The sequence below is a fragment of the Pelobates fuscus genome, chromosome 2 (assembly GCF_036172605.1).
Source record: "Pelobates fuscus isolate aPelFus1 chromosome 2, aPelFus1.pri, whole genome shotgun sequence".
NCBI lineage: Eukaryota > Metazoa > Chordata > Amphibia > Anura > Pelobatidae > Pelobates > Pelobates fuscus.
Window position 1 is genome coordinate 170,279,266 of NC_086318.1, and position 22,834 is coordinate 170,302,099.

The window sequence follows — 22,834 nt, forward strand, 5'->3', positions numbered from 1 at the left end:
GTGACAAATCGATATGGTTTGCTTATCCTGTTTTGCTAGAGAATAAAAAGAACATAATGCAAAGAAAAATAAAGTCACAAAATGTAAATGGTACTTTCACTTTAAGGCCATATGGCATGCAGAATCTGAAAGTGTCAATTAATGTCACTAGGGACTCTACAAGGGACTACAGGATAGAACAAAAGACATGTGGACACACAGTCTATCAGATTGGATTAGTGTGGTCAGTGGTAGGGTAGCAAAAGCAACTCTACTCAATGCTTGAAGCAAATAACCCAAATATCATCATTATCATCGTGGTGCGTAATTAACCATAATGTAAAACCTATTCCCATGCCCAATACCAGCCACTTCCTGCATCTAACTAATAAATAAATATGTATAGTCAGTGGTTAGTGAATGACTAATCCTTTTATGACAGCATGCACACAATTCTCCCTGTTCTGCATGTAAGGGGTTAACAGTTCAGTTAATACACAACGACATGTCATCAGTCTCTCTCATAAATCAATAAATATCTGAATAGTCACGGCACTTACAGTGAGGAATTACGCATTCAATAATCAATGTTTTACAGCATGATTTGTATATTGGTCTTATGTTGGGTGTCAAAAGAATGAAATATTTACACAATACAGCAGTTTATTTCCAACGCACAATATTAAGGTATTATTAACACATAATGGAGGTTTAGAGCTTGATGCTATGTAACTGGAGCAAACCGCTAATAAAAGATTGTGATTTTATCTGCATTTACCACCCATTAGATTTATTCTAAACCATAGAGACAGTGCATTTATCCAGTGTCTGCCAGTGCCTGTATACTTCCCATTAGTGTTGAACTGATCTGCTGTATATTGTACAGCATGACCTTGGGGAAAATGATGACTCAAGGGTATACAAATAGCATACAAACCACATCATTTAAAATTAACAGTTGAAGAGCCAGAAGAAACAATAAACATTTGCTAGGTAGGGTGCAAGTCACACCTTAGCAAGCAGAGTGTTAAATATTTAAAGTCCAACAAAGACAAAAAAAATTCAAATTTGTCTAGCAAGCCATCTATTAATATGGCTCTACATTATTATATGGCTCAAATAGGGTTATATCTCAGGATTCTTACATGTGAAAGTATGCCAGGAGAGGCTGTTAGCTTGCAGTTTTACCTTTCTAAGGTTGCGCAACACCTTTCCTCCCCTCCAAAAATGATTCTATAAATATTTCAAACATGCTTGTCGTTTTCATATAAAAACACTAAGCACAACCAAACTGCGACTGGTAAATAAAAAGGAATACCACACTCTAAATAAATTAGTAATATGCTTTAATAACCAATGGGCGGCATATGAAATATGAGACAGCACACAGAGGGTTAATGAAAAACGACAAACAGCATTGCTGAATATATTTTAATAGAAATGACCTGACACATTTTGCTAACTGTATTAATACCGCCATATGTGTCTGTGCTAAATCCATAATAAATTATTATTATTATTATTATTATTATTGAAAGGGACATAGAGAATCAAAGCAGGTACATCCTTGAACACTTATCCTTGAACACTTGGCATTGTTTATTTTTGTGTTACCACGGCCATCAGGTGTTTTAACAAACAAGTTCCATTTGCATGACTGCTAACAACACAATCTAGCAATCAAACAGAAATATGTCATCAGGGACTGAGAGACAGCAAACACCAGGCTATACAGCTTATCAGACTAAGTCAGGCAATCAATCTGTGTTGCTAGAGGGTAGATAGATGGGGTACACTATCCTGGAAGGATGCCTATACGGTTCACTAATAAATGATTCCCAAGCTTCCTGTATAAACACACTGCCCATGGAGGGGAATGGGACTCAAAAAGCTTAGTCACCACAATATATGTCAGCCTGCTGACTTAACTCCTGAGCTGCCAGGGTCAACACAACACAACAATACTTTCCAATTCATCTCACCTGATGATAAGATTCGTTGAGGCTGGCAACAAGAAGAAAAATATTGCTCCATACCAGAAGCAAGACATATTTTTGATAAATGACAAGTAAAATGTATCAACACACTAAAGCCCTAGTGATGATATCTAGCTGATCTTTGTTCATGAAAATATGATCAATTCCTCCTAAATGCTGAAAAGATGCCAAGCATTGCTTCATGATGTGAGAAGGTATCAAATATATTTAACCCCTCTGCTGCCGGTGACAGTAGCACTGTATATGTTTAACAGCCAGGATCACCTAGAACTCAGACAATAATAGAACCTTGGAGAACACTAAGAATGATCTGGATGCATTCTCTGGATACAGCTATGTTGCTCATTAAATGAAATCAATGCAATGCAAGGTGCTGATTTATCAGGCAGTAATAACCCATGGCCCCAGGGGATGGGAAGCTCACCTGCTATCCTGAGGACTGCCCTCTCTGCTGGGTCCAGGACAGCTGGCCCTGAGCCCTTCCTCTTACACCTCTCATGTCTAGGTAGGTTCCAGGGCAGGGTGTCTCCAGGTGCTGGGGATGCAGATCCAGACTTCTGACTATAGTCCTCATCATCCGAGAAATCAGCAGAAGAAGACATGGAGCATCTGTAGGAAGCTGTGCCCGAGCTCTGGGGAGACACAGATACATATTATATAAACAATGTATCCACAGTGAGTGTGCAATTCACACACAGAGCAGGCAGCAACTCACCATGGTCCCTCATTCACAGGATGACTGGCTACACAGAAAGCATGAGCCTTGTTGGTAAAGATGGGCAACAGGAAATGATTCCAGCAACCTAACGATCCCACTGACCGGCCCAGCTATGGAATCAGCTGCTGCAACCAAGCCTACTGCTCCTACAGCTGGGTGTCTGGCTCCCTCTGCCGGACGATATCTTAACTGCAACAGCCCTTAATTAATACATCGCCTTCACTAAGTAAAGAAACCCACTGGGGAGGGAGGGAAGGAGGGAGGGTGGCTTCCTTTCTTAGCTTTATTTTTCCTTGGCTTCTGAGACTTTAGCCCTATGCTTACATCCCTCTTAGAGATCCACTTATATCCTGTCTGCAGTGCACCAGACAATGGAGCAGCACCCAGTGGCTGAAAGAGCAGGAACTGACTCAATAGAGCAGCTGGAGAAAGCTTTATATACAGTAGGACGTGTTCCAGTAGCACTGGCAAGACAGCTTCAGTAAACACATGTTTTATCTCAGTTTATACCCCCATGTCCTGGCATTGCTGCTCATTAAATAAGCACATCTGCCTTTGGTCACTTGCATTGCCAGTTCTGGACAGCCTGACTTGACAAAGGGAGGTGGGGTGATCCTGCACAGGAGCTGTCATTATTTTATTGCAGCACGTCATTCTGTCACTCTCTTTTAACCCTTTCAGTGCTTAGCAGGCTGGATTGACTGTCTTAAGAAGAACAATCGTATTTCCTTTTGGATAATAACATTCCAGAAATTCAAAGCAGATAAGATGAGTCATCGATTACATCACCATGTTCACTAGCAGGAATAATAAGTAGTCATTGCTATACTATCACTAGACATAAAACATACAAAATCAATGGTAATACAGGTCCCTAGAGCCATTAAAATTCAGACACACCATATTGAGAATAACTGTTAATTCACTGCACATAATAATTACTGCATAGAACAGTGAGATAGTTATTGTGTGCAAAGGATAGCCATAACTGTGATATGGTACAAATATAAAGAATTAGTTGGATATTGCTTTCCTGACCTAAGGTTTGCAACATAGAGTAATTCACAAGGTGACATTGTGGTGTCATTGAAACTAGGGATGTGCATGGGCAAAAAATTTGGTTCGGTTCAGAAATTTGGGTAAGTAAAAAATGGCATTCAGTTCGGTTCGGTTCGGCACTTCTAAACTGCCGATCTTCGTCACTTCGGAACTTCAGCGCATCAGAACTTCGGACATTTGTAAGCATCCGAATGTCCGAATGGCATGAAATTTGTACGAATGTATATTCGGAACGAAACAAATTGCACATGTCTACTAGTAGAGACTGCGCGAGACTGCATGGGACAAACATCCCATGCCAGGTGGCGAGGGAGCAAAGTATTACTGTCCTTCAGGGTCCGCTGGCAGCCGCGATATGACGTGTACAGAATATGACTTCATTGCACAAAAGGAATTAGCTTACTGATCAAGATTCCTGTCATCATTCACATAATTTTCCATCACTCTCTCTTGTTTTGCCACTTTTCAGAAAACCGAATCACTTCGGCACTTCGGAGCTTTGGCGCTTTGGAGGTTCGGCACGTCCGAATTCCTGAACTTTGGCACTTCAGAACTTCGCTGCTTCAGGACTTCGGCTCTTCAGACATTCATAAGCATCAGAATGGCATGAAATTTGAATGTACATTCGAAACTAAACGAATCGCACATGTCTAATTAAAACTGAAAAACCCTTATTCTTAAGATTTAGCAAAGTGCAACTATTCCAACAGAGCCTCTGAATTAGACTGAATGTAGACCAGATTTTACCCTCAAACAATTTGCAATCTGGAACCAAATTATGGAAATATTCAAATGAATATTCAAATGAACACTAAAAAAACATTGATAATTTAATAATTGCTAATTCACCAGAAGCTATAGTTACTAAAAGCTGTAAAATCTCGTGTGGGAAAGGGTAAGTTTATGGAGGGGTCCAATACACCCCAATAAAACATTCATTTAGGATATGCCCTTTATCATATTTATCACATTTACATGATTTTTACCATTTGCCTAGTGGCTGTTTGTGCTCCCCGTGGTTTTTACTCTGGAATTTGTAGGTTCAACTCCAAACAGCAGGTAAAGTTATTTTGTGTTTTTGCCATCCAAGATATGTTCAATGTGAATCCATTTGAAATTTGGTATTTGACAGCTATGTGAATCCTATCCTTTATTATATTTTACAGATTTTAACGTAGTCACAGAAAAGTTGCGGATTTTCAATACTTTTCAATAAAAGAATATAAAAAAAAATAATGAATTATTTCACCCACATTTTGCTCATTCAGACTGCATTCAGACTTAGTTTATAATCCTGAAAATTGTCAGTTCACCACAATACAGTTTACTGAACACATCACTAATCATGTAAATACAGGTATGTTCACTGATGAATGTATTCATAGATACTGTTCTGTACAGGTATACCTTTTTCTCTTATATATCCTTACATGTTATCTTTCAGGTACACTGATTATACTGGAAATTTGTGAGAAAAATGAAAAGAAATTGCACACTTTGTCAGCTTAACTATTTTAGTAAAATGTAATGCTAAATGGCTCTCCCTATTTTCTATTTACAAGTTCTCCTTCAACCCACACTCTCCTCAACTCTCTTTTCTATTTATCATTACATCACTGCGTTCATCCTTCTCATTACAGGTTTCTTCCTATTTCTTTTTCCCATCAACTTCTCCTTAAACTCTTTTTTTTGTTTTTCCTCAGGTAGTTTCCCCACATTTTCAACTGGCTCAGTTGTCTTGACCTAGCACAGAATTTATAACACACCTACTTTAGCATGTGTAAATTCTAAAATGTTATTTTCATGGAGACACCTGCGTATCATTAGGAGTATTGTCTTCTCATGAGATTATTATTGGATCCTGATGGTTAGGTTTGAAGAATAATGGCTCAGTGAGTAAGGTCACTAAACTGCTAAAGTGTGGAGAACAGAGACTTGACTTAATGCCTATATCAACCTTTTTTGCATAGAGTAACCTCTTCCCTAAAGTGACCTGCAATCTCTTAGATATGCACATAGCACTACATACTTCAGTGGACTTCTGTCTAAATAAATGAAAAAACAGCAAACAGCAAAGGAAACAGACAAGAAGTGTACGGATTATCACAATCATTTTTTTTTACTTTTTAAAGGAACAGAACATTACACCTTCAACAGCAAGGATAGACAGTATCTATCTATCTATCTATTTATCTATCTAGCTATCTACATTTTAAAACAGTAACTATGGTTATATTGTATAGATTTCTTCTTGTAGCAATATCAGAGGTTCTAGAGATGGTTTATGCCTGTTCACTGGTCTAATAATCGTGACAATTTTCAATATCATTAAAGGAACACTATAGGGTCTGGAACACAAACATATATTCCTGACTCTATAGTGTTCTAAAACCACCATCTAGCCCCCCCTTGCCATCCTAAATATAGTAAAATCTTACTTTTATTCAAGACTGCATCTGCTGCCTCTGCCTCTGATCTGCCTGCTTGGCTGACATCATCAGAGGTGATTCTCTGAGCCAATCACAATGTTTTGCCATAGGATTGGCTGAGACTTTCAAGGTTGCAGATTAGGGACAGAGCCAGCACAAACCAAACACAACCCTAGCCAATCAGCATCTCCTCATAGAGATACATTGAGTCAATGCATCTCTATGAGGAAAGTTCATTGTCTGCATGCAGAGGGTGGAGACACTGAATGCCAGTGTGTGCAGCACTGCCCCAGGAAGCACCTTTAGCAGCCACCTGATGAGTGGCCATTGGAGGTATCCTTAGGCTGTAATGTAAACACTGCATTTTCTTTGAAAAGAAAGTGTTTGCGGCAAAAAGCCTGAAGGGAATGATTATACTAACCAGAACAAATGCAATAACCTGTAGTTGTTCTGGTGACAATAGTGTCTCTTTAATCATTCAGCGTGAATTCACAGTGAATATCAAATGTTATGCCACAATAGCCAATCTGAACATGAACATAAGTGAAATCTGGAAGATCCCTAAAAGGCAGGAAGGCACTATCTCCATCTTCTGGAAGGCACTGTTAGTATATTAATAAAGGTGAAATGTTTATATGAATTGTTTTAAATAACTAGACATTGTAGCACAATTAAAACAGAGATTGTCATGAGTTTTTTTTTTATGGCTTAATAAATGCCAATAAATAGTACAGTGAGCCACATGACGATTTTAAGCTACTGCTAATAAAATCATTTCTTTGGGAGTCCAGTTAGTAATCCAGCATTTTTGTACAAATCTCCCAAGTACCTAGGTCATGCAGAATTTATATAGCTTGTGTGTTGAGTTCTGCCAAAGCCAGGACATGCACTGTGTAAAATGCAAATCATGCCACCCAATTTAAGAAGGACCGTTTTGGGAACTATATATTAGCATCATTTTGTTTTCTTCTAGAACTGTTTCTTGTTTTGTTTTAACTTATCAATGCACTACAGAGCTCTGCTGCATTCTAACACATTTTAAAGGGAACCGGTCACATTGTTTAATGTCTTCTCTTTTCTGCAGGGCTTCTAATATCTGTCATTTGCACCTGGCAGTCAGCACAGAGATCAATTGCAAATAGAAGAAAAATGTTCCAGCCACTCCAAGGCTCAAAAGTGCATATATATTTGGAACATAGTATTCATCAATGTTTCAACCCAAATAAGGTATTTTTCAAACTATTTGGGTCAAAACATTGCTCCAAATAAATATCCCATTTTGAGCATTGAGTGCCTGGACCATTTTTCTTCTATTTGCAATCTACTGTTTGAGGTTTGTGCTAGCCCCTGGCATGGTAGCCCCCATGTTTGCTCATTTGAATGAGTGCAGTTCTCTTTACATTTTGTTGAGAAATTATATCAATGACAGACAGGGAGCTAATATGGCACCCATGTGCAGGGTAAAGAGATGTGGATTTAAACTTTTAGTTTTATTTTTCACAATTTCATGATGACTAACTATGGAGAAAAGTTAATATAATATTCCTTAGAAGTGACAGTTTCCCTTTGAATTATGTTTAGAAATTAGTAAGAGTAAACAAAATGAATTTATTTTTTTCTAAATGTATTACATTGAAAAAAATATGATACTGTAATCCAAATATGATCTAAAATACTTCATAGTGTGTAGAAACTATATTCAGAATTTTAATCCACAGTTTCTGTGGGATACGTTTTTTCCATTTCATCCTGGGTTTTGTGCTTCATGTGTGTTTATTTATTAGTTTGTGCAAAAACTACACGACAATAGGCACCCAGACCACTTCAGCTAAATTAAGTGGTCTGGGTGCCAGGTCCATCTAGGGTTAACCCTGCCTGCTGTAAACATAGCAGTTTCTCTGAAACTGCTATGTTTACATTAGGGTTAATCCAGCCTCTAGTGGCTGTCTCATTGACAACCGCTAGAGGCGCTTCCGCGCTTCTCACTGTGATTTTCACAGTGAGAAGAGCGCCAGCGTCCATAGGAAAGCATTGAGAATGCTTTCCTATGAGACTGGCAGAATTCGCGCCGATGACGGAATAAGAAGGAGGAGATTCCCTTGCGCCGAGGGAGCCCAGCGCTGGAAAAAGGTATGAATTTAACCCCTTCCTCACCCTAGAGCCCGGCGGGAGTGGGACCCAGAGGGTGAGGGTATGTTTTCCTGGCACTATAGTAGTCCTTTAATTCTTTCCACATTCAGTGAACCAGTGAGTTTTCTTACATTAGATTATAAATAACAAACTAGACAAGTAATGACCTGCTATAAATGTTGGTAGATATACAGTTTTCACAAATTTAAAAAAAAAAAAGATACTGCAAAGATGAGCACACAAAATCAGACAAACCCACAAGTATTTCCCTAAACAAAAACTCCTAAAAAAACTAAATTCTAGCAGCTACCAGGTATTTTAGATGCAACAAAGGAAGACACAGTGAACATAGAACCCTGATATTATAGAGACATCCCAATTGATTATACTATTAATTTCCCATCCATACTTTTTTGTGCATTATATTACAGGATAGGGTATTTTAAATATGATATTAGCAAGTATGTTACACATCCAAAAACGGTTGACTTTAGCACTGGAATCAATATCATATTGCATTTGTGATGTTTATGAAACACCTTCTTTTTGTCCATTTTACTCACTATCAGGGGCATTCAACAAAGTGAGAATTCAAATTGAATTCTAAGTGAATTTCAAAGCTAAGGATAAATCTCTAATTCAGTCATGCTTCCAGTTCGGCTGCTTTGACCTTAACCCCTTAAGGACACATGACATGTGTGACATGTCATGATTCCCTTTTATTCCAGAAGTTTGGTACTTAAGGGGTTACATTTGAAATTCACGGTGAATATTCACTTTATTGAATAACTCTGCATGTATCCAGTGTGTCCATTATCAGTCGATTTTGTGTATGCATTAGTATACAGCCCTCACCTCCTGATCCCCTAGTTCGAGAATACTGTGTGTGTGAATTATTTGGCTCTCAGTTGCGAGTTGTACATCAAAATGCGGCTCTGTTATTTAACACGGTCTGGATATAAAACAACAAAGGATCAAAAGACTTTCAGATGTCAAATTTAATTCAAGTCATAAAATAACTAGGATTACAAAGGGGGGCGTTATACATATCAACAACTGAAAATTCTACAATTCCAAGCTATACGTTCAGCTTTTTGCACAGCATGGACTATTTGGTAAATAAACTCTGTGTGATTCTGTTAGCTATACCTTTATCTTTTTTTTTTTTTTTTTAACTGTTGTTTTTCATGTTTTTCATGTTATAGGGTCATGTTATACTAATAAAAGGCCTAGGGCCTTCCGTAGAGATGCTGCTGACTCACATCTTCCCTACTGTGTACCAGGCAGCAATGTCTATCTACCATGTAGACAAAGTTTCTGTTAGGAAATTTTACTGAACAATTCTATTGTGGATAATATAAGTGTATGCATTGTTATATGATACAAAAAATGATGACTATCTGGATTAGTATCAGAGGAGGGTTGCCACCTGGCTGGGAGAGGGGCATGTATTCATGGTGACTGCGCAAGTATTTTATTTTAAAATGTGTTTTCTGTACAAAGGTTCATTGGAACATTGTAAAGGTTGTATAACTAGTAGAGGTATAATTTAATGTAAACACATATAAAAACATAAAGTATGCTAACGAGAGGGATTCCTAAACTGGGCATGATTATACATACTTTCACCAGAGGTGTCCCTAACACATTCCTTTATTTAACACACAATGCTGACAATCAAAAGGTTAAATCCTGTGTTAAAGAGCTGACAGTCACTAAGATCAGTAGTACATACTTCCCAGCATTTCAAATGGTCCAAGAGGGCACTTTAACCCCTTAAGGACACATGACATGTGTGACACGTCATGATTCCCTTTTATTCCAGAAGTTTGGTCCTTAAGGGGTTAAAGGGATACCATAGAGTTAGGAATACATATCCTAACTCTATAGTCATAATCTCCCTTGTTAGTTCCAGGGCATTTTAGTTCAATTGTGCACTGTAAAAAGGAAATTGAAAGAAATAAAATTTAAAAAATGTACTCATCTTCTCTCCAGCGCCCAGTTTCCATCCACACTGCTGCAGCCTCCTCCTCGTGTGATGTCTCATAGAGAAGCATAGGGATCGTAAGAACATGCGCGGTGCTTGCCACTATGCATTTATCATCCTATCATAGAGAATCATTGCCTGCAAATGATGCTCTGTGGCCAAATATGACTGCACTGCAGTCTAATGTAACGTCACTGTGACGTTACATTATTCAAGGGTATGCGAGCTGGGAAGTAACAGTTCCAGCTCTCCAACTCAGGGGGCTTGGAGGCGTGGCTAAATGCTATGCTTCAAAGCCTTCTAATTATTAAAATACAGTAATTTAGGACCAGTAAGGAGGGGGGACTACTGTAGGCACTATAACAACTTAATTTAGATAAAGTTCTTATAGTGAGTACAGTAACCCTTTAATTTTTATGAGTGTGGATGTGGCGAGGGGCACGGCTGTTCTGATAAATTTTAGATGGCTTACTAATAATTTATTCAACTAAAAGGTAATTTAAAACAAGCAGTATAACTAAGTGCTTTATGTGCCTGGAGTGTTCCTCGAAATGTACAAATCCCTGACTCTTGATCCTGCAAGTGGGCACCTCCATTGTAGCTCCCTGTAAACTCTGTTGTTAGCACTTGGCAATCATCACAGAGCAAGTATACAGAGAAGAAGAGGAATTAAACAATGTTTTGATTTCTCCTTTTCATTAGAAATATTTGCGATGGCTTTGTCTCATCTGCACGAATTATGTCATTTGCTAAATCTTTATTATAAATTCAGACAAAATCTAAGCATCTCTTGAAAAAGGTTAATGCAAGTTATAGGTGATTTGCAATGTTTAATTCAATCGTGTCAATTCATAAAAAGTGACACTTCTTAAAATGCTATTTTCATTAAACTGGGAGTTACAGAGAATCAACAAGGGGATTGCAAAATGTTAGCAAACATTTGCAATCCCCTTGTCAATTGATCCAAATTTCTGGTTCAGTGATTAACCTCACACGTGTTTTAGCTTTTCAAATTAAAGGCGCAACACTTTTTATGAGTACTTTAGGTGAAGGTTAAGAAAAACAGCTAAGCATTCTGGGACAATGTTATACAGAAAGAATGGAAATGGTTACAGAATCTTGCAGGATAAAGAGGAAGTATTTCCTGTAAACAGGAACCTTAGCTATGAAAGGCATTCAGTAGAAAGGAACCTGAAGGCAAATACACCATAATATCAAAGCATAGGGCATGAGAGGAGATAGTGATAATAAGGGACAACTAGTGAGAAGATTTTGTGGAATAAAAAAAAAAATGGTGGTGTAAAAACAGATATGAGAACATTATTAATGCATATTAAAACATCTAGGATATCCTATAGCTGAAGTTCAGAATACTATTATTATTATTAGCGTTTATACAGCACCCATACATATTCAGCAGTTTACAATTATAAAATGGAGATATAAAGCAACAAGTGGCTGACAGTGTTAAAGATGACAAATAGGGGCGTGGTCAAACAAACTTACAATCTAGGATAGTACGGTACAATTTACAGTCGTGGCCATTGGTGTGCAGGAGTCAAGAGACACTGTAGGTAAAATAACTATTTCATAACTATTTCATTTCATTGAATTGGTTCTAGTGTCTGGAGTCTCCTGGCACTGTCACTCCATTCATTATTAAATCATTTTTACGTTGTTTAACCGTAAATAAGGATCCTTGGCCACCCATTGCTTAGCCCTCACTGGAGGTATGGATAAGGCTGAGATTAGACCCTTACCATTAGCCATACCAATTCTCACCAGAAATGGTGGCTGTGATAATTGGAAAGCAGCCACCTGACACCCAAAGCTGCTCAGGCCAATGCTTCATCACTAGTCCAAGAAACATAGATGTGATGTCCTGCTGGAATCTCTAGTTTTGCATTAAAATATTAAAAACGATCTAATGCTGAACAAAGGGATGGCACACTGTAGCCACTTCAATAAGATGATGCAGTTACAGTGCCTACAGTGTCCCAGTTTGTTAACTCCCCCTTCATTCTTCATATTCAGATAGTGATTAGGGCCAAGCATCTTCTCACCCCTGACTCCTATGCATAGTTTGCCTTATTGATCATAGTATGTCGGTAGCGAAGCCAGTCATCAAGAAGTGGGGCTCTATGACCTTTGCTTTGAAAAGACTGGCTCTCAAAGTAAAACCTGGACACTGACCAAAAACCAAAAGAATGCAGAGCAAGGCTGAGACATGGGGCATATTTTTGTTATCATTCTACACAGTTGAGTAGGGATTATGTTGTATATTGCACCATCCCCCCCCCCCCCCCCCCCCACCAGACAAACTAGGTTAAAAAAAAAAGGCTTTAAGGGACACTATAGGCACCCAGACCATTTCATCTCATTGAAGTGGTCTGGATGCAGTGCCACTGTCTGTTTAACTCTGGAATGTAAAACATTGCAGTTTCTGAGAAATTGCAATGATTACATTACAGGGTTATCTCCACATGCAGTGACTGTCCACCTCTAGTGGCAGGGCCGGCACAACCATAAGGCAACCACAAGGCAGCACAGGCAGAATCCTTCGGGTGCACCAGCTTCAGGAACCAGCAGGAGTGCAGTGCTCCCCCTCCTGCCAGTACCCTGTATAGTGTGGCCGTGTGGACTGTGGTAGAGGATCTCCTGTATCCAAAATCTGTTTTTAGAGGAAGCTACTTGCTTACACCACTAAACAGTTTCCTGTCAGAAGATCCTCTACCACGGTCCTTGTGGGTGTGTAAAACACAAAAGGGGTATAAGACATTAAAGACATTTAAAAGAGGGAATAATAAACATAAGAAACTCAAAAAAATGGTAAGAACTTGGGGTTAAGAGGCACACGGGTGATGATGCTTTTGGGGCAGCCAAAAATACTTGTACTGGCTTTTACTCTGCTAAACAATGTTGGATGTCCTCACGCTTTGCATGATGATATCTAACATTCTATATGATCTCCATAGGAGAGCACTAATTCAAACTCAATTAATTAATTTCTGGGATATAAAAATATTAGATTCCTTTCTCTGTATTAGTGTACATTTTTGGGAATCTTTCTCCACTCGCGACACTTCCTCACATTATCATTTTGGGGATACCAATCAGGTGTGCAATACTCTCTGATATACCGAGTAGAGAAAGGCATTGTTGCCCCAGTAACGCCTAATCAGCTCCAATAGAGACTACTGGCCTGGAGCATTGCCATAACTTTATCCTACTTACACCGCTCCGTTACAATAATGGTAATTTTTTATACAATGCACAAAAATGCCTGATTCAAATCACAAATGTGTAAAAATAATGCACTTCTTGTTTTAACCATTTGTTTGACAGACACACATGATGAAATTGCAATAAAATTTAAAAAACAAAAAACAAACAGACATATTCCTGTCCATGTAATTTATGGGTTTCTCTTTAAATACCCTCTTACATACTTTTTTAGAGGACAGAAAGGGCTTTCTTTATATACATTTTATATAATGTTTACTCATTCCATAAAACTAAATAAAAAAGAGCTCAATATAGAGGAACATATCAATTCTGATTGTTAAATTCCTCATACGTCAAGGATCCAATTTAACTTTTTGTAGTCATCGCTAACCCTATACCACCCCAACACTATACCAACCCTACTCTAATCCTATGCTTATACTAACTCTAACTATATAACTTCCCTAACTATACTCCTAACCTTAGCCCCTATCCCTATCTCTATAACAGCATTAACTCTAACCCATCATTAACCATTAATCTTTACCTTAACCTACCACTATACAAGAACCAAACCCTAACATTACAACTAACCCTAATCCTACCCTAACACAACCATACCCTTACCCCCTAAACTCAACCCCAATTCTAAGAAAATACTTTTCTAATATTAGTAATGATATCAGCAGATGGGTTTCCCAGTTGTAACAGTATAGAGTGGTATGTTGCTGACATCTACTGGCTGTTTTTAGCAGTACAGGCAAATGCCAGAAATGCTGAAAATCAGGCATAACAATTACATTGTGACTGGTAGTGGGCAGCTGGTAAAGCTCAGCACCAATAACAATCAGCATGGGACCATACTGGGAGAGCCTGTAGGATCTGTTCAGACCCTGGGAGTCTGAGGTGACTGAGGTGTTCTTGATGGCTTTAAAAGGCTATACTTTGAGTGCTTCATACGGCTCATAGGTCAGCCTGGGACCATTAAAAGTTGCCCCAGCTGACAGAAGGAAGCCCCAGGCATCAACTGATATCTGAGTCTCCCTAGTGTGAGCAGGAATTTTACCCTGCTCACACTGCATTGCAGGAACAGGCATTTCAATGGCTATTTAAATAGCTGCCTGTAGCATAATGACACATCCTAATATTGTCAAGTGGTTAATAACAACTGTTAGCTGACTTACAATATGACTCATTTTATTAAAAAAGCTAAAATGTCACTATAAAACAAATTTTCAAAAATCCATACTCTGAATAAAAAAAAAATAGAAAAGTGATATTCTCATAATATTGTTAAATATCCTTTAGACAATCATACCTACCAATATTTCAAACGGATAAAGAAGGACACTTTCATTTTAGGGATGTGAATGGTTGTGTGGCATGGGGCAGGGCTGTTCTGAGAAATTATAGGTGAGTTACTAATAAAAAGCTATGGATCAAAAATGTAATTTAGAACAATAACAATGTATCAGAAACACCAATAATATGGAGCTCCCAGAAAAAATGGCCATTATGATAAAAAAGGAGGGATAGAGTGAACAGAGTAAAAAAAAATAGGGTCTGCTCCTCCTAATTAGGGACCGTTGGAAGGTATGGACAATTAACACTCACCTTTTATTAAACTATGTTAAATCATCTTTCTATTTGTGAATTCATATTACACCCCCTAGAGCAGAGTGCTGTTATTTTTAACCAACTTCACTTATGTTATTAATTTTATTGATGTCACAAAGATGAAATGCTGAGTTGGTTTTTCAGGGAATTGAATCAGTGGTTCTCAGATACTAGAATGATGTAATGATCAATTAGCCAGTCTACTGTGCTTTTCGCAGTAGCATCTTTACACAACAGTAATATTATACGCACAGATCTCTTTTTTTGGAATACGGTAAAAGGACAGTCAGATGTTTTGCTGAAACTTAACATGGGCAGGCTTAACCTATTAAACTGTAGAGGTTATGATATATAAACATGTACCAACCAGGAATTTGCAAAAATATGGTCACATGTGGGTTCAGAGTATCAAAATGAAGAAGAGTTAAATACAAAGCTAAAATCAAGGAATCAGAATAAACAACAGTCAGAAAAAGTCAGAATCAAGGAACAGGATAGTATACAAAATCAGAAAATCAAAATTCAGATTATCAAAATGAACCAAAACGCAGCTAGTGCATCTTATAGCAAAGGTAGAAACAGAAAAGCTGAATTATTTAGTGTTTAGAATGACTCAGGGTATCTGTTATTGGTTACAGGTTTAAACTGGCCTGGTTCACCCAAAGCCAGTCTGAAATATGCAGCTGCTTATAACGGCACTGTCACTCCCCCCTCCCACAATTAGTATTTCATAGAGATAACATCTTTCTGAAATACTCATGTTGACTCTGTAAAATATACTGAAATAAAGTAGGGACTAAGCCTGACACTTTTCCTATGTCTAGAAGGTCTGAAAAATAAAATGAACTGGGTATTCAATAAAGTGAGGAATTCAAAGTAAAATTTTAATTTAAGGGCAAAATAAATGGAATATTCTCTAATTCAGCTATACTTTCAGTTGGGCAGCTTTAACCTTAAATTTGATATTTGTTTTGAATTCTCACTTTAGAGAATAACCTTGCATCTTTTAGCCACCCTCCTGTTCCCTACCTTTAAGGTGCATGAGGGTTGCTTCTCTGGGATCCAGCAGGCTGGTTGAGGCTGCTGAGAGTCAGAAGATCTCCCTCTCTGAACGCCCCTCCTCTCTGCCTCTCCTTGGCGGCAATCTGTGACAATATCACAGTGCTGACTGGTTCCCTGTGGATACATTGCCATCGGGTTGCGTTAAGTTCATGGGCAACCTGATGTACCCACTTACTGTCCTCGTCACGTCTTGTTGCCTTATGCTTGTAAGATCATTTGAGCAGGGTCTATTTCACTCTACATATCCCGTTTCCATAATTGTATAGTGGTGCAGAATATGGTGGAACTATACACTGATCAACCACAACATTAAAACCACCTGTTTAATATCGTGTAGGGCCCCTTGTGCTGACAAACTCTGTTGCGTTGAGGAATGGACTCCACAACACCTCTGAATGTGTCCTGTGGTATCTGGCACCAAGACATTAACAGCAGATCCTTTAAGTCATGCAACTTGCAAGGTGGGACCTCCATGGATTGGATTTGTTGTTCCAGCACATCCCGCTGAGGCTCAATCAGATTGAGATGTGGGGAATTTGGAAGGGAAGGCAACACCTTGAACTCTTAGTCATGTACCTCAAACCATTCCTGAACAATTTTTTCAGTGTGGCAGAATGCATTATCCTGCTGAAAGAGTCCACTGCCATCAGGGGACACCACTGCCATGAAGAGGTGTACACGGTCTGCAACAATCTCTAGGTAGGTAGTAAAAGTCAAAGTAACGTCCACTTGAATGGCAAGGCCCAATGTTTCCCAGACGAATATTGCTCAGAGCATAACAGAGCATAATACAAAGCCAGCCATCCATCTGATCTAAAAGAAAACGTGATTAATCAGACCAGGCAACCTTCTTCCATTGCTCCATTGTCCAGTTCTGATGCTGACATCCCCATTGAAGGAGCTTTCAGCAGTTGACAGGGTTCATCATAGGCACTCTGATCTGTCTGCAGCTACACAGCCCCACTGTGAGACCTTTCTATCTTGGCCAGCATTAAGTTTTTCAGCCATTTGAGCTACAGTAGCTCTTCTGTGTGATCATACCAGACAGGCTAGCCTTCGCTTCTTATGTGCATTAATGAGCCATGAGCTCCCATGACCCTGACGCTGGTTCACCAGTTGTGCTTCTTTGCACCACTTTTGTTATATACTAACCACTGCGTACCAGGAACACCCCTCAAGACTTGCCATTTTGGAGATGCTCTGATGTAGTCATCCAGCCATCACTATTTGGGCCCTTGTCAAAGTCACTCAGATCTTTTAACTTGCCCATTTTTCCTGCTTCAAACACATAAAATTCAAGAACTGACTGTTCAATTGCTGCCTAATATATCCCACCACTTGACAGGTGACATTGTAATGACACTTCACAATTCACTTTGTCTGTCAGTGGTTTTAATGTTTTGGCTGATGGCCAGGGGTCAAGTCCTGGGGAAAAAAGTGTGGGAACTCACCCAAGATCCACCTACCACCCTAAAAAAAGATACGCTCGTATGCATATATATAGCTGGGTGAAGGGGTGACAGTGTGTGGGGGCTAAAAGTGATTGGCGATGGTGATATTGTATGGAGGGGGTGTCAGTGTGTGTATGGGGAAGATAGAGTGTGTGTGGGGGTGACAGTGTGTGTGTGTGGGAGGATGACAGGGTGTGTGGGGAGGCGATAAGGTACGTGTATGGGGGAGTGACAGGGTGTGTGCGGGGGCTGTAACAGGATGTGTGAGGGGGCTGTGACATGGTGTGTGGGGGGGCTGTGACAGTGTGCGGGGAGACAGGGTGGGGATGGCTGTGACAAGGTGTGGGTAGGAAGACTGTAAGAGGGTAGGGGACTGTGAAAGGGTGGGGGCTGTGAGAAGGTAAATGGACTGTCAGATGAGTAGGGGGCTTTGAAGTGGGTAGAGGGGCTGTATGGTGGGTAGGGGGACTGTGAGTGGGTAGAAAGACTGTGAGTGGGTAGGGGGACTTGAGTGGGTAGGGGGGCTCACTGACAGACAGACACACTAACAGACACACACACACACACACATTCATTCACTGACAGACACACACACTCACAGACACACACTGACAGATATACACTCACAGACTCACTGACAGCCAGACACACACACACACACTGACAGCCAGACAAACGCACATCACACACATACACACATTTCCTCCAAACACTTTATTTTTTAAAATCCACCCAGCCTTCCTACATTTCATAAAGCTGGGTGGATTTTTTTACCTCGGGTCCAGTAGGGCTGCTGGTTGGGCTGTGTGGGCAGGAAGGCAGGCGGGCGGGTGGTGAGGGAGCGTGCTGCAGAGTGATGCCGGAAGCCGGGAACGAATGCTTTGTTAGCCTCGCGGGCAAACAAGTCCTGCAGGACCACTAATGGGAACAGCGTTCCTGCTGTGGGATAAGTGCAGGATCGCCGTTCCCATGAGTTCCTGCAGGACTCGATCCCTGGGCTGATCATAATAATAATAATAATGCTGGACAGGTTTTATATACGTCTCAACACAGCATAGTGTGCTTGAGTATGTTGTTAGTTATAGATAAAAATAACAAAAAAAATATGTATATCAAAATACCGAATTATATCACAACCTAAAAATAACAAAAGCTACTGAAATAATAACAGAATTGCCAGCTGTATATGATATATTTGCACAAGTATGCTCATAGCAATATACTCAAACTAGTTTGCTGTTGCCAAACCATCATTGAATATATTTTATCTGCTTGTGGTGTTATAATGAGTTAATGAGTGGTGTTAAAAGAAAGGCAATGAACTATATATATATATAAAGAGTGTTTCCAATGCGATGTTCTAAATTCAAAGAAATCACCATGGAAACTAATGGAATGATCCAACAGATTGTTCTATATTAAGAATATATATATAGATATTATAAGTTTTAAGGCTATTAATGTGATTCTTGTTTATTCTTCGAATTATAAAGTGGAGATAATATGCATATTTAATTTAAATGCATCTAATACTTTGGCATTGTATAGAGTTTCAACTCATTATTGTATTATTTGTTCATATTGTGTTTTTATGCATGCTGTTTACTTTATCTAATCAACTAGTTTAGTTCTACTACTTAATGTTTGATTGTTGCCTGCCATCTTCTGGCAGCCTTTCAGATTTTTGAATAAGTAGTTCCCCCAGTCTTAAAGGACCACTCTAGGCACCCAGACCACCTCAGCTTAATGAAGTGGTCTGGGTGCCAGGTCCAGCTAGGGTTAACCCATTTTTTTTATAAACATAGCAGTTTCAGAGAAACTACTATGTTTATTAATGGGTTAAGCTTTCCCCCAAAGCCTCTAGTGGCTGTCTCATTGACAGCCGCTAGAGGCGCTTGCGTGATTCTCACTGTGAAAATCACAGTGAGAGCACGCAAGCGTCCATAGGAAAGCATTGTAAATGCTTTCCTATGCGACCGGCTGAATGCGCGCGCAGCTCTTGCCGCGCGTGCGCATTCAGCCGACGGGGCGGAACGGAGGAGGATCGGAGGCAGAGATCTCCCCGCCCAGCGCTGGAAAAAGGTAAGTTTTAACCCTTTTCCCCTTTCCAGAGGAGGGGGACCCTGAGGGTGGGGGCACCCTCAGGGCACTCTAGTGCCAGGAAAACAAGTATGTTTTCCTGGCACTAGAGTGGTCCTTTAACGGCTGTCTTTATACATTTCAAAAGATATAATACAAAAAAAAACAAAGAAAACGTTATTTGCAGACTATCTCAAATCCCTATGTACATTAAAGTAACAGGGTTTTTTTTTTATTGTATGCATTGGGGTTGATGTGTAATATAATCATATAGTCACTACTCCACCCAGGATTGCACAGGGCAGCAACATACACAAATGCAAAATGTATGGATACAATTTCACACATGACTTAAAAGTTTATCACAGTGAATTCAAGGGACAAACATCTTAATTTAGCTGTGGTGATGCTTATGTTTTTTTTATTATTAATTAATCAGAGGTCCTGCATGAGGGGGGAAATAAAACTTACTTGTGGTCTTTCTTCCCTACAAATCTGTTAGCATTTTTTTCCAGGGCAGTTTGTCACTGTTACAAAAAAAAACATCTATACCACACCAGGGCTGAATTTCTCCTAAAATAAGAAGCTTAAAATGGCTGGTCTACAGGAAATCAACCGATCAGCTAATGGTAAAATGTCCACTTTATCTGCATGCCACATCAAAAATATAAATACACTATATTTCATGCCTAAAAATCTTTTAACATTTCTTTATAAATCTATTCACTCTAAAATGGGGGGTTTATTCACTAAATACCAAACTGTAGTGAGCTGCAAACCAAATAGCCAGTGGTTATCAATCTGCACAGTAAACAGAAAAGTAAAGATGAACCCTTTCAGCTGTTTCTCCAACATGTGTAGCTCAGTTTTATATTAATTTTTTAATTCACCACAATCAGCTGTTTAGTTTTATGAGTTTTTCCAATGAAAAACAAGCATGACTAGTATAATTAGGAGACACTGATGGAAGAGGGGAGGGAGACATGAATGGAAGGTGGGAGAGACATGGATGGGGAACAGAGAACAGGATGGAAGGGGAGTGGTAGAGACATGGATGGAAGGGGGGGAAGAAGAGACATGGATGGAAGGAGGATAGAAATGAGTGGAGCAGACAGTGCAGCTACACCTTACCCTGCTTGGAGATTGCAGAGGGACTAGGGAGCAGACAGTGGCTGAGACTGCAGTTTGCAGAGGGAGCAGACTGAGCAGACACTCCAGACAGTGGAATTATAACTGAAACTGTGAGTAACTTCCCAAATTTAGCCTCTATGCCACACTACAGTCCTTTTCCTCCCAATCGCAGCACCTACACCCCTCTACTGTCCCTTCCCCCTAATTGCAGCCCTGAACACCCCTATCACAGCCCTATTACAGCTTCAATCCCTCTCACTACAGCTGCTATTCCTCCCACTACAGCCTCTATTCCCCCCACTTGCAGCCCTTATTCCCTAACCCCCTAACCCCCCCTTCTACAGCCACTAACTCCCCTTTTACACTCTATATTCCCACTACAGCCTTTATTCCGTGCAAAAAAACAGAAATAAGCGCTCTCTTCTCAAGAGTGAGCTGCAGTTCACCAACAAGGTGTTCCCTCAACCTTGTGATAAATGGACAGATAAAATAGAAAGGTGAACAGCGCTAATAATCAGAAAATATACAAATGTTTTAGTGAAATACTGGCCAACGGAGAAGCTTAAAAAAAAGGAACAGAAATACAATAATGGTACAGTATGTATGAACACTGTAACTAGACAAAATAGAGGTGTTGTATTCACACTCACACTTTAAAGAGCTATATCAGCTCGGTGTTAAAAGCCTGGACGGAATAATCCCCGTCTATGGATTTCTTGGAGTTCAGGACCGTTGATGGACTTATAGGTGTAGATGTTCGTTATATGTAAAACAGAAATAGAATGCACCATATGGTATAGTATGTAAATGTAGAGTGATATAGTAAAGTGGATAATCCTACTTACATATACTAGAGCAAGGACCTGCTCTAGTTTGAAGAGTTTCAGGTGGAACAATCCCCACCTTGGGATATAATGGACCCAGGTATAGCAGCACAGCAATGATGAATAGGAAGGAGGACAAAAGAGATGACTGGATATGTTTAAAAATATATACACTTTATTACAAATTAGTAAAAAGTGAATAGCAAACTATAAAACCAGTCCTGTTTAAAAAGTCCAGAATTCTTCCTCACTTGACGCGTTTCGCCGAAGCTTTTTCAAAAGTGAATGCTTGCTGCTTGGGGTCCTCGGGATTAAATACCTTCTCTGATGATGGAAATCGATTCCGCTGTGTATACTTCGTCATTTCCGGTTTCGTCGAAGTGGCATAGGCGGAAGTCCTCCGGACGCCATTTTGAGTGTGGGCGATTTGTGGGAAAGTTCGAAGTAGGGATCAGAGATATAAAGGTACATACTAATAGATCGGATCAGATAATAATTTGAATAGTTACAGTGTTGGACGGACATAGAGTGTGTCAGTAACATAAAAAGTATGATTTTTAACTACTTAGTGATGGCATAAACGGAACTATTCCGGCCGCCATTTTTAGTATGGGCTAATGACTAGAAGAGGGATCAGAGGTTAGAGAGTCAAAGAGGAGCATAATCTAAATGTAAAAGAAACATATATATACAACTAAGGAGAGTATAAATAACATAAGAAATACAGTAATATTTGCATAAAAAGGTATAAAAGAATATAAGCGCCCTTGTTAAAAATTAATTCTTATAAAAAATGAACCAAGTCGAATTCTATGTTGAGCCCATTTGGGTGGAGGGTATCTTAGCGATAAACCCACTCCATTTCTAACTTTCCTATATTTCTAATAATATCGCCCCCTCTCCAGTGTGGTTTGTATTTAGCAATACCCAAAAATTTTAGTAGGCTGGGATCTTTGTTATGCTGTATGAAATGTGCGGATACAGAGTGGTTTTTGTAACCTTTTTCAATATTGCGACAATGTTCGCTGATTCTTACTTTCAAGGGTCTTATTGTTCTACCAACGTATTGTAGTTCTACATTCTAACATGTAGATTACATTATTGCTATTGCACGTTATAATTTCATTAATATTAAAAAAGTTTTTT

The 22,834-nt window shown here is 39.3% G+C and overlaps 1 protein-coding gene across 2 annotated transcripts in view; it reads right to left on the minus strand.

Moving 5' to 3' along the window:
• The window catches only part of DST (dystonin), a 592,252-nt gene that overhangs the window by 503,349 nt on the left and 66,069 nt on the right, over positions 1-22,834 (minus strand). The window contains exons 1-2 of one of the 2 annotated variants that reach the window (XM_063442944.1): positions 2,692-2,764; positions 2,401-2,608 (exon numbers count right to left, since the gene is read on the minus strand). In XM_063442944.1, the coding sequence (XP_063299014.1) occupies positions 2,401-2,608; positions 2,692-2,694 (211 nt within the window). In that variant the 5' untranslated portion in view covers positions 2,695-2,764. Of the gene's footprint in view, positions 1-2,400; positions 2,609-2,691; positions 2,765-22,834 lie in introns of those variants that run through there. The other variant, XM_063442942.1, reaches the window with a different exon arrangement.